Source organism: Trichosurus vulpecula, chromosome 9 (assembly GCF_011100635.1).
Source record: "Trichosurus vulpecula isolate mTriVul1 chromosome 9, mTriVul1.pri, whole genome shotgun sequence".
NCBI lineage: Eukaryota > Metazoa > Chordata > Mammalia > Diprotodontia > Phalangeridae > Trichosurus > Trichosurus vulpecula.
The window spans coordinates 48,359,601-48,373,053 of NC_050581.1; the positions used below are offsets into that span (position 1 = coordinate 48,359,601).

General features: G+C 39.3%; 1 protein-coding gene across 3 annotated transcripts in view; it reads right to left on the reverse strand.

Annotated features, from left to right (window-relative positions):
• CLEC16A (C-type lectin domain containing 16A) overlaps window positions 1–13,453 on the reverse strand; it is a 234,537-nt gene that overhangs the window by 159,894 nt on the left and 61,190 nt on the right. For 2 of the 3 annotated variants that reach the window (XM_036739005.1, XM_036739003.1), the window contains exons 11-12: window positions 8,144–8,273; window positions 721–821 (exon numbers count right to left, since the gene is read on the reverse strand). In XM_036739005.1, the coding sequence (XP_036594900.1) occupies window positions 721–821; window positions 8,144–8,273 (231 nt within the window). The remainder of the gene's footprint in view (window positions 1–720; window positions 822–8,143; window positions 8,274–13,453) is intronic. The other variant, XM_036739004.1, reaches the window with a different exon arrangement.

The window sequence follows — 13,453 nt, forward strand, 5'->3', positions numbered from 1 at the left end:
GAGGTTCTTTCTCTAACCCCTATGCCAATGAATGAAAGAATGCTAATTATATTATTACTACGAGATCAAAATAGGAGAAGCAACATTGATCTCATAAAAAGAAATCTCGGTTTTGCATCCTATATGCATACTCTTTATACATATCAGGAATAGAAATTAAATATAAAGAGAAAGACCAAAATTACAAAATCAATTGATTTTGGTACAAGTTCTAGGAAAACACATTAAAATGACCATGAGCTTTGTTTTATGGCAAAGTGCTAGGAAAACACCAAACTACCGTACGAACCCAGGTAAGAGGCAGGTTGGTATGTGGGCCACAGAGTCAAGGAGTCTAGGATTCAAGTCTTGCTTCTAATATAGTCTAGCTGTGCATCCACAGGCAACTCACTCAACCTTTCAACGGTTCAGGCAACGGTGTCTTATTTTCCCTCGGTAGATGTTCCAAGCTTGGAATTCCCTACACCACTGAAATCATAGGTCCAGACCAAAAAAAAAGTCATGCTTAAAATTTATTTTCAATAATGATTTTTTTTCCTTGCATAGGCAAATGGAAAAACAAGCTACACATTCCATCTATCATGAAGTAGAATTCTAGAAACTAATAATGTTAGTTATGAAAAACCTCTTAATAAAAGTCTTGTTTATTTCTTTTAAAAATGGATAGATACGATATTTGAAAGCATCCACAGTTATCATCGGGATAATCTGAAATCTTACCTTTATTATGAGACATGGCGTATAGAAGACAGAGCACAAAAAGGGCATGATAATCATCTTCAGGACTGTCCAATGCATTATATACCATATCAAGGAAAGGCCTATGAGAGAATTGTTACAGAGGTTAGCATTTGATGCATTATCAAGTGATTCCACAAAAGTCTCAGTCCAACGCTTCTCTGGGGTACAGACGTGACCTTGAGTTCTCAAATGCAATGCCAATAGAGCACAAATTGCAGCACTTGCTGCCATGTTGGAAACGGGATGAGAACAGGTCCTCTAAGAAGCATGATTATTTTCCAAGGACCTTTCTTTGGATCTCCAGCACTTAGCACAGTGCCTGGCACATAATAAGCGTTAAATAAACGTTTACTGACTGACTGACTGACTAGCTCCCAATTTCTAAGTACCCAGAAGGAGAGACTCAGGATCTGTGTCTCTCCAGAAAAGGCCCTTTACTGTCCCCAGAGCCCTCAATCTCAGGTAGTCTGCTTCTTGTTTACAATATTTTCATTCCTTATAAATTTATAGAAAGCAATCTACTTCAAAATCTTTTTCTTATCTCTCTCTCCACCCCCAATACATACACTGGTCCTGGCAGGAGTTGGAATACTCATTGCTCCCCATTACCACTTGCAGATGTTCTCTCTGCTGTAATTACTCAGCGACCATGATTCCTCTGAGGTTCACTCTATCCAAATTTATCACACAATCCAGATGCTGGTGGTTGTTGCTTACTAACTCCAGGTCATTTTTGTTTTCCTAAAGCTGAGGTGCGACTATGTCACTCCCTACTCAACAAATTGTAGTGGTTCCCTATTACCTCCAGAATTAAACATAAACTCCTATGTATGGTATTTAAAGCTCTTTGTAAACTGGTCTTTTCCTACCTTTCCAATCTTCTTATGCTTTACTCTCTCTCTTCCAGTAATACTGGCCTTCCTGCTGTTCCTCACTGTAATGTTAAGCAGGGTGGGACTTTATTTTACTGTTTTCACTTTTGGAATGCTAAGGTAATCAAGTATCTTTGAGTGTTGCCTTTCAAATGTAATGACAAGCAAAGTGGGACTTTTTGCTGTTTTTTGTTTGAGTGCTTCTCAGCACTGAGGTAATCAAGTGCCTTTGATGAGTCCTGCCTTTGTTTCTTTGATTGAATTAAGATTCTTTGATGATCTCCTTAAGAAACAAGAAAGCCTAGTTCACATGGGTTTGAGTTACATGGTTGTCATGCCCTCTGACCCTGAGAAGGGTATATATGATCTGAGGTTGGCGTTTTGTTTTGGGGCTCTCACTCACTGGAAAAGTCTTGTGATTTGACCAGACGAGACTCTGAGTAGCAGTCACGGAAGCCCCCCCACCCTCTGAAAACCCAGATGTCGGTGCTTCTTTCTCTGGTAACTGTTTATGTATTGCTTGGACAAATAGCTAGAAGCCTGTCTGCTGATTTGTGTTATTTCTGTTTGTATTTGCTCTAAAGTTCAGGGTACTGACTTTTCCCCCTGAACTACGTGAATGATATATGTATGTTTAATTAAAGTAAGATTGTTTTTTTTTAAATTAAGATTTTTTATTTTTAGTTTACAACACTCAGTTCCGCATGATTCTGAGTGCCAGATTTTCTTTCTCCCCACCCCCGCAGATAAAGTGAGATTGTTAACCCCTTAAAGTTGCTTTCCTTAGAAAAGCAGATCAAAGAATTGTGCTAGCAGCCCTCCTGTGTGCTGGTGTTATTGGCCTTACATCTACACAGCAGCTGCTAGCAACACTGTTACAAAAAGAGCAGCAGAACTAAGAAGAAGACATCATGGCAGTAGACACTGAGAGCCAGCATCAACAGAGCTGCAGACGCAAAAGCTGATGGAAAGGTTAGGATTTCTGAGTGACTGTTTACAGGAAGGCCCCAGCAGGTGTGTGTGTGGGGGGGGGGAATGTTACAGGATGACTTGGTTTCTTGCTATAATACTGTGTTACAATTTCCTTGTTGCTACATTGAGGTGGGCTTGCTGGTTCTGGAATATAATTACTGCTATATCATATTGGAGTAGCTAGTCTTGGGATTTTATCCTCTGGAGTCTAAATAAATATTATACTTCCTCTGCCTTCTACCTAGAGAGTTTTTCATACTTTGTGATTCTGAACCATACAGGCATGTTCACGGTCATCCTTGAGGTCATGAATCTTGCCTTACTGATACACCCAACACAGAACATTCTATATCCTGTCTCTTTACCTTTGTCTCTTTACCTGATCCCCATGCCTGGAATTCTCTCTCTTGTCATCTCTCCCTCTTACAAGCAAGCCCTGGCTTCCTTCAAGACTCAGCTGAAGCATCACTAGGAGGCCTTTCCTGGACCCCACAGATGCTAATGCCTTCCTCTTTAAGGTTACTTTACACTTATTCTCTATTTGTCTTATAAGTACTATTTTAAATATCCTGTCTCAATAGAATATAAACTTCTTGGGGTCAAGAAGTTACTGCTTTTTCTTTGCACGTGCAGCCCTTTGCACAGAGCCTGGCACATAGCAAGCACTGAATAAGTGCTTGTTGACTGACTGACTCAATTACAGTATTACTCTCTACTTCAACTCCTACCCTTATACTAAGAGACTTTATGTTGATATTCTGTCAAACACTCTAGACTCCCAGTTCCTCAATATTCTCAGTTTCCATAACTAACTTTCCTACTCTGCCTCAACTACATACAGAGATAGCCACACCTTTGATCTCGCCATGACCCACAAGTGTCCCATTTGCATGTTCAAAAACTCTGGAATCTCCTTATCTGATAATAGCCTTCTCTCTTTCTATCCCTTCCTATGCCTTACATTCTTAAACATATTCTCACTGTTCACATGAACCTCCTACCTCTCCACCCCTCAATACTTTGTCCTGCCATCTCTGCTAATCTGACTTCATTTAACTTTGTTCTCAATCTCAACCCTACAGTTGGCCAGCTCAACACTACACTGCCCTCTATTCCCAAATCCCTTACCCATCTATCCTAATGACATTAAAGCTTCGTCAAACCCCAACCCTAGATGACACCTACCATTTATCTCCAATACTCGTCATGTGGCACTACATAGTGGAGGATGTCACAAAATTGAGGCGATTAGGACCACTACAAATTTGTGTTACCTAATCTTAACTGTGCCCTCACTGCAGCAACTTCTCTCTGAATCTCTATCCACTCACCATAGAGTAGGCTGTTCTAAGAGAAAAGCTATTCCAAACTTTGGCTTTTCTCTTCAAGACTCTCACAGCATCAGCTATCCCACCCTCTCAAGTGAAAAGAAAAAGCAGAGGCCCATTCACCATGAGCTTCCTGTTTTCTTCTTCTCTATACCTCAAAACCCTTGGCTGCATTCTCCTTTCTCCTCTCCTTTATTCCAATCTCTAATACACAAGTGGCTCTTTTCCTCAGCAAGGCTAACCTCTTTACCTGTACACCTGATCCTATCCCAACCCATCTTCTGCAGATTTCTCCCACAATTACCTCTACTCCCTCAGCAACCTTCATTCTCTCCCTTCTTACTGATTCCTTCCCTGCTTCCTACAAACATGTCTAAGTCTCCCCAGCCTTAAAAAGCTCTTACTAGACCTTACCATGACCTCAAGTTATTATCCTATATCTCTCCTCACTTCCACAAAAAAAAAACAACTTTTAAAAAACCTGTCTACATTTGGTGCCTATATTTCTTCTCCTCTTACTGACTTCTCAACTCTCTACAATTTGGCTTCTGACCTCACTCAATGAAAATTGCTCTCTTCAAAGTTAGCAAGATCTCTTAATTGACAAATGTAATTTTCTATTCTAAATCTTCATCCTTTTTGATATCTTTGCAGCATTTGATGCTATTGAACATCGGGTCCCTCCTTTCTTCTCTCACATTTCTCTCTCTTGATTCTCTTACCCCTCTTAATGACAATTTAGATTTGAAGATCCTTCCCACCCATTGATAGGCCATGTGAACTGCTTACGTCACAAGAAGCCTAAGTCACATGTGGTGGGAGGAGATTCCTGACAGGAAAAGGAAGTTATGCCACAGGAAATGCTCAGAGAGAGAGAGAGAGAGAGAGAGCAGTTAAAGCTGAGGGTGAGGGCAGATGTGCTATGGTGTGTGAGTGTGTTTGTGGGAAGGCCCCAGCAGGGGGCGGATGGTTTGGGGATGGCGAGGCTCCATGCTGCTGTGATGGATTGGGCTTGTTGGTTATGGGATCTGGTCCTCTGGTGTCTAAATAAATGTTTTACTTCTACCCTCTATGTGGAGAGTCTCTTCTATTTTGTGATACAGAACCACAGGCATTTTGACAATTATCACCTATATTGTGATCACTGCCTTGCTAACACACCCTCCAACCACTCCTTTTCAATCTCCTTCACGGTTCATCATCCGTATCTTGCCCCCGAACTGTGGTGTACCATCAGGTTCTTTTCTCTACATATACTCTCTCATTTGGTAGCCACATCAGTTCCCACAGGCTTCATTATCAAGTGTATGCAGGTGTATCTAGCCCTGATATCTCTCCTGAGCTCCAGCACCATGTTACCAACTGCTTTCCGGACAAAACAAACCAGATGTCCCATAGACATCTCCAATGCAGCATGTTCAAAACCGAACTTATTATCTCCCTTGTTCCACCAAATCAATCCTCCCCCTTAACGACCCTATTTTAGTTAAAGGCACCACCATCCTTCTATTATCTTAGATTTTTTTCTATTAGTTTTATTCCTTGCTTTACTTCACTCCATATATACATTTGGTAGCCAAATTTTGTTTTTATCTCATAACATTTCTCACGTTTATAAAATATTTGTCTTACAAAAGATCCATATGAATGATAGAACCAGAGTCCTAAACCTCTGCCCCTAGTTTAGTATACTTGGGAAGTAATGACCTAGGGAGTTACCTTCTTTTTTTAACAGGTAAAGAGGTGCTTTTTCTCACTGAGAGAAACAGTTTCTGGTATCCATGACAGAATCCTCCCTCTCATCTCTACCCCAGGCCCTTCTTTGTAGAAGGCGCTATAGCACTACATCTGCATTATAGATCAAAAACGTCCTCTTTACTCAATGCTTAGTTCCTAACCTATAAGTACATCTTTAGTTATATACATCTACCAGGACTGTCATCTTTAATGATTCACCAGTTAATTAACTCATTAATTTTTAAACCCCCAACTAATAAATGGGCTTTTCAGCAAAAGTGTGTTACCTGGTTGTTTGGTACTTAAATATTTTTTTTTGAAAAAAGGTAATATCACTTAGTGGTTAGGTTCTCAAACCAGCCTAAATAGAACTATTTAACTCATAACGTTATTGAAGTAAAGCTCTTAAAAGTACTGCTCCAACTACACCTAACCAGCATTTACAGGTAAATGCATATGTCAGGGATTCAAGATTTCATCGGGGTGGGTATCTTCCTCACTGATGAATACTATACTGCTCCTAAGTCATGGCAGATGGTCTTAATGAGTTTCTAAGAAAAAAAATCATCAATTGATGGCTAATATCCTGATGATAAGCCTCTCTAAACTAAGTTTGACAGATACATTCTTAGACAACAGAAAAGCAATCTGTCCACTGGGGCTATAATCTCTTTAGCTTAGCAGAACAGTCTTTTAGAGGTCAGCATCACCTACATACCCCAATGAAGCATCACACTAGGATCTAAGTCAAAGAGCCACATTTGTAATATTAAAAACAATTTTAAGGAAAATTTAAATTATGCACTAAGCAATCTCAATAAATGCAAATCAAATGAGAAGGGGGAAAACTGAGAACTATTTACACACAAAAATACACTCAACAACAATATATTTCCTTTCTCTTTTCTGCTTAGGTACTTCATTTGTAACATTGTTTCCATAAGAACATGCATCATTAGTTCCAACTGAAGATACCAGAAACCTTCTTGGGACTACAGCTTCTCCCAAGAAGCACCTCCTACAAAGAAGGGTCTAGATGAGAGAGCATTCTATCATGAATCCCAGAAACTGTTTCCATGAGTAAGAAAAAGCACCTCTTTACCTGTTGACAAAAGAAGGTAACTCTCTGGGTCATTACTTCCCAAGTATACTAAGGTGGGAGCAGAGGTCTGACTCTGACTCCATCATTCATACGTATCTTTTGTAAGACAAGTATTTATAAATCTTGTACTATTTCCCAGTCAGCTAAGTGGCACAATGCCAATTATTACATGTGGCAATCACATAAAATTGTAAGGAACTCACCAACAGTGGCATCAACTTAGCACCACAAGAGCTCTAAGAAAGGCATTCTCTTCATTAGTTTTAAATTAAATACATACATACATATAAATGCATATGCATATGCACACATACAATATACCCACATACGCATTGACTAGACTGCTCAAAAATACTAAACAAAATTACAAAATGTATCTGCAGGCTGCAGCGCTGGAGAGCTGCTTTTTGTTCAAATACATGCTTTACCGTTAACTTAGCTTAGAAATAAATCCTTGTTCAACTCATAAAAATGAATTCATTCTCATAAATAACAGAGACTTTTGCAGAACAAAGATACAAACAAAATGAGGCTGGGGAAAAGGAAAAGAGGGAAAGTCAGTGCCTCTCAAATACTTATTATTAATTCAAATTAAGGCCAGGAATACTTTTTCCTCAGGAGATAATACTTTCCCAGCGAGTACGTACTTAAGACAAAGGAGAACCATTAGGCACCTAAACGCACTAGTTTTTTAATACTGTCCTCGGGGTCCACTATGATAGTGAAATCACCCTGTAATGAGACCCTTTGGATACTTTACTAACTAAACACTCATATGGAGTCAATCTTACACCTTGTTCTACGTCATATACTATTGTGAAAGAAGTCCTATTTTGCACCCTGAAAATTCAAAAAAATTTCCAGTTGTACCAGAAAAATTCAGGTTCACCTGACCATCACCAGAGTAACCATTCTATCCACACCCACAATAAGGAAACCTATGGTACTAATCAGTCAACTAAATTACGTTGAGCAAGTCAATTAGGCCAAGTATGTATAATGGGAAACAGGAAAGATAGTGATGCACATATAAAAGGATGAATGACTATAAATGCATTCACACACAGACCAAATATGGTATTTCTCAAAATTTATATGACAGTGCCAAGAGCTGGCTAATTCTCAGGGTGATGCATACTCTTTAGGATTGGCTCCAAAATCTAAGTGCATCAGGGGAAGTAAACATTTCATTTTCTAGTCAATTTCCATAAGAAATTTTTAAAAAGTACAACACTATAGTTGATATTCATTACACTGGTCTCTTCTACCTATCATGCCACAAAATGTAATTATTCTACTATCTAGTGGTAAAGGATAGGAGAAGCTCGCCTTGAAACACTAAGACAAAGAAATAAAATGTGGAAATGTGATGCTCACGTGGGAAAACTTACCTGTTCCACTGTGTGTTCTCACTCCCAGAGGCAGCAGCACTCTTCTCTTCATCCGTTGTATTCTGTTCTGTCACTACAGAAATGGCTAATTCGGTTAGTTTGCTTCGCTCCATGATTACCATCTCTATTTCTTAAAGAGAATAAAATTCATTTTATTTGATGAAGAATCCACAGAAGTATTTCTGATGTAACCAGTGTGAATTTTAGAAATAGTTACACTAACAGTGGTGAGCAAATAATTGTTCCCAGTGTTAGGGCTATGTTTAATAGCAACTAACTCAGACAATACAGTTCACACATATGTGAACAACATTATAAGTACAGAGATTGATTTCTTTAACCATAAATAATGTCAAAAAACATACATCTGACTTTTTAATAAGGCAACAGGAATTTCATCAACTGCTATTTGATTTCAGTTCATAAATGATATTTAGTGGATTCATTCAAAAGTTTAAGTATATTTTAAAAGTTTTCATTGGATATTTTTTTAACCTTTGTATTTTTAATCATTATTTATTTATTTAATATTTTTAGTTTTCAGCATTGATTTTCACAAGAGTTTGAATTACAAATTTTCTCCCCATTTCTACCCTCCCCCCCACTCCAAGATGGCACATATTCTGATTGCCCCATTCCCCAGTCAGCCCTCCCTTCTGTCACCCCGGTCCCCCCCATCCCCTTTTCCCTTACTTTCTTGTAGGGTAAGACAGATTTCTATGCCCCATTGCCTGTATATCTTATTTCCTAGTTGCATGCAAAAACTTTTTTTTTTGAACATCTGCTTTTAAAACTTTTGAGTTCCAAATGCTCTCCCCTCTTCCCTCCCCACCTACCCTCCCTAAGAAGGCAAGCAATTCAGCATAGGCCACATGTATATCATTATGCAAAACCCTTCCACAATACTCATGCTGTGAAAGACTATATTTTGCTCCTTCCTATCCTATCCACCTTTATCCAATTTTTCCCCTTGAACTTGTCCCTTTTCAAAAGTGTTTGCTTTTGATTACCTCCTCACCCTATCTGCCCTCCTTTTTATTGTCTCCCCTTTTTTATCTCCTTCCTTCCTGTGGGGTAAGATACCCAACTGAGGGTGTATGTTATTCCCTCCTCAGGTCAAATCCAATGAGAGCAAGATTCATTCATTCCCCCTCATCTGCTACCTCTTCCCTCCCAACAAAACTGCTTCTTCTTGCCACTTTTATGTGGGATAATTTACCCCATTCTATCTCTCCCTTTCTCCCTCTCTCAATATATTCCCCTCTCATGCCTTAATTTGATTTTATTTTTTTTAGATATTATCCCTTCACATTCAAGTCACCTAGTGCCCTCTGTCTATATGTATATGTATATTCCCTTCAGCTACCCTAACACTGAGGTCTCATGAATTATACACATCATCTTTCCATGTAGGAATGTAAACAAAACAGTTCAACTTTAGGAAGTCCCTTATTGATTTCTCTTTCTTGTTTACCTTTTCATGCTTCTCTTGATTCTTGTGTTTGAAAGTCTGATTTTCTATTCAGCTCTGGTCTTTTCACTGAGAAAGCTTGAAAGTCCTCTATTTTATTGAAAGTCCATATTTTGCCTTGGAGCATGATACTCAGTTTTGCTGGGTAGGTGATTCTTGGTTTTAATCCTAGCTCCATTGACCTCCGGAATATCATATTCCAAGTCCTTCAATCCCTTAATGTAGAAGCTGCTAGATCTGGTATTATCCTGATTGTGTTTCCACAATACTCAAATTGTTTTTTTCTGGCTGCTTGCAGTATTTTCTCCTTGATCTGGGAGCTCTGGAATTTGGCAACAATATTGCTAGGAGTTTTCTTTTTGAGATCAGTGGATTCTTTCAATTTCTGTTTTACCCTCTGGCTCTAGAGTATCAGGGCAGTTCTCCTTGATAATTTCTTGAAAGATGATATCTAGGTTCTTTTTTTGATCATGGCTTTCAGGTAGTCCAATAATTGTTAAATTATCTCTCCTGGATCTATTTTCCAGGTCAGTGGTTTTTCCAATGAGGTATTTCACATTGTCTCCCACTTCTTCATTCCTTTGGTTCTGTTTTATAATATCTTGATTTCTCATAAAGTCACTAGCTTCCACTTGCTCCAATCTCATTTTTAAGGTAGTATTTTCTTCAGTGGTCTTTTGGACCTCCTTTTCCATTTGGCTAATTCTGCCTTTCAAGACATTCTTCTCCTCCTTGGCTTTTTGGAGTTCTTTTGTCATTTGAGTTAGTCTATTTTTTAAGGTGTTGTTTTCTTCAGTATTTTTTTGGGTCTCCTTTAGCAAGTCATTGACTTGGTTTTCATGGTTTTCTTGCATTACTCTCATTTCTCTTCCCAATTTTTCCTCTACTTCTCTAACTTGCTTTTCCAAATCCTTTTTGAGCTCTTCCATGGCCTGAGAAAACTTCACGTTTTTCTTGGAGGCTTCTGATGTAGGCTCTTTGTCTTTGTTGACTTCTTCTGGCTGTATGTATTGGTCTTCTTTGTCACCAAAGAAAGATTCCAAAGTCTGAGACTGAATCTGAGAGCGTTTTCACTGCCTGGCCATGTTCCCAGCCAACTACTTGACCCTTGAGTTTTTCATGGAGGTATGACTGCCTGTAGAGTATAGAGTACAATGTTCCAAGCTTGAGGGGCTGCACTGTTGTTTCCAGAGCTATTTCTAGGCAGAAAGCTCTGCCATACCAGCACTCCTCCTCCCCCAAGAACCGCCAATAATTCCTCCCACCAGGTGGGCCTGGGGCCAGAAGCAACTGCAGCTGTAGTTCTGTCCTCAGAGCTGCAGTGGCCGAACCGTGAACTCCTTCCACTCTGTCCCCACAGCTTTTCCCACTAACCTTCTCTGTTGTCTTTGGTGTTTGTGGGTTGAGAACTGCCACAGCTCACTCATTCAGGGCTCTAGGGCCTGTTCCACCTGGCTACTGGTCTGGTTGTTCTGGACGCAGCCCACGTTGGGCTCTACTCTGCTCCGTTCTCAGCTCCGTGTGGTAGACCTTACCCTGCGATCATCCAGGCTGTCCTGGGCTGGAGTCCTGCTTCCCTCTGCTATTCTATGGGTTCTGCAGCTCTAGGATTTGTTCAGAGCTATTTTTTATAGGTTTTTGGAGGGACCTGGGTGGTTGAGTTCATGCAAGTCCCTGCTTTCCAGCTGCCATCTTGGCTCTGCCCCTCATTGGATATTTTGAATATTGTTTTGTTTGCCCTTTTCTTTCCTCATTCCCAGTTTATTAAAGGAAACTTAAAAATACATTGTTTTTTTCCTGATCAAATAAACAAATCAACCCAACTAAGTTTGAATGTTTGAAAATTGCCTAGCTTTCTGGAAAACTACAGAAAACTTTTTGAATTGATGCTAAATCACTAAAAACTCATATTTTGGGCCTAAAACATTTATCTACTCAAATGGAAAACATCTGTTCATGAGCTATAGAAAAGAAAGACAAAAAATGCCCTTTTTGCCTAACGTTTCAAACTCTCTCCATTTCCCCTCAACTAACTCATTCCTCCACTGGCGTCCTACCATCTATGCATCAAATTCAAATGACACGTTGAATTTCAAGTTCTTCCAAACTATCCATATCCTAATTTTCCACATGAAGTGATCTATTTCTCTACCCCTCAGTTTCATTCCAAAGTTCTCATGTCCTCTGTCCCAATCCTTTCTACTTGACTCATCTATTCATATTCTTTCATACTGTCATTTATGTCTCCCCTCCACCCAATTTTAAGTCAAATATCTTCCAAGCTTTCTTCCTCTAGAAAGCCTAGTCTGGCTAAATAAGAAAGAGAAGTATAACCCATTTTTTAACACAAAATCAAACTTTTTCAACCACTCTCTCTCCCAATCCGAACTCATTGATATATTTGCTCTCCTTTGGTGAACAACTGAACAGTTGAGAACTCCTTGCTTCACTAGGATTGAAGCTCTGATAAGCACCGACCAAACTGTCTTTTTGTAGCCAAGTGCCAGGTGCAGGGGAGTTCTCCCAGAGAAAGCCTTTGCCTATCTACGAGTAACTCTAAGTTCTCCCAAAGACAGTCTTTCCCTTACCTACCATTTTTTTCTTTGACTCCCTAGAGCCTAGCATAGTGCCTAACACATACCAGGCACTTAATAAATACCTGCTGGTTAACTGATTGATCTACAAGTCTCTGAAGGAAGAACAACAAAAACACTACAGGTCGCTTAACGCATCTGCCAGATGATTTCTATAGTTAACATTAGTAGTGTCTAATGAGGGAAGTGAGATGTAAACATCCATAATCGTACATAATTCCCATTCAATTCCTATTGTTGCCTTTTACTTACTCTGCTATATGCGTCACCACTGCTAATAGATTACAAATCCATCAGTTTCACATCCACCTGACTTAACATTCTACTTTTGACATCAAGTTAAAGACCTTGCAGGACCAATGGGAAAAATAATGGTGGTATGGGAATGTAAAGTGGGGAGTGGGGGTGGGGGGTGAGACCAACAACTGTGGTCTGGCTACACATTACAAGAAGATTTTTCCTGAATGTAGTTAATGTATTTCAGGAGACTGTAATTTGATCTTTGGTATACACAATGGGGTTTACTTGTGATATATCAAAATTCACGCTATAATAAACTCTCTTGTAACAGGTCTCTGCTCTATTTTTGTAACAATATGAATGGCTGAACTTGTTTATTTAGTATACTGACATAGTCTAATTGACATGAGAGGCAGCACAACATAATGGATAGACCTTAGAGTCAGTGAGATCTGTGTCTGAGGACCAACACCAAAAAGAAATGGGTGTGTGATCCTGGGAAAGTCACACAACCTCTCAGTACTACAGGCAATACTATAGGGCAACAAGTGGCAGAGTAAATGCTGATCTGCATTTGTGGCAGGAGTTTCCTCACCTTTGCCAATGAAATCACAAATTTAATTTAAAAAACAATCATTATTTGTGGATATTGTATTCAATGAAGTTTCATCACTATTCTATTACCATCTCCACTTGTACTTCCTTATCTTTTTCACACTGCCCTTCAATAACAAAACCAGAAACTAGAACTGTGTAATAGATTCTCTTGACATGACCAGTAGTTTAAACTCAAGAGAATAGGTAAATTTCATTGTAAGGCAAACACCACAGGGTAATTTTTCTGGCTAACTTGGCTTCTTCCCTCTCCCTAAAGATTAATCCAGTTCAGGAGCTAACAGGCACACAGGCCTCTTTCTGATGGTTATATTTCATGGGGGTTCCTCAGGTTACTCTGCCCCCCACAAAACTCTATTTCTCCTCAACTAAATCATTTCTCCATTAGCT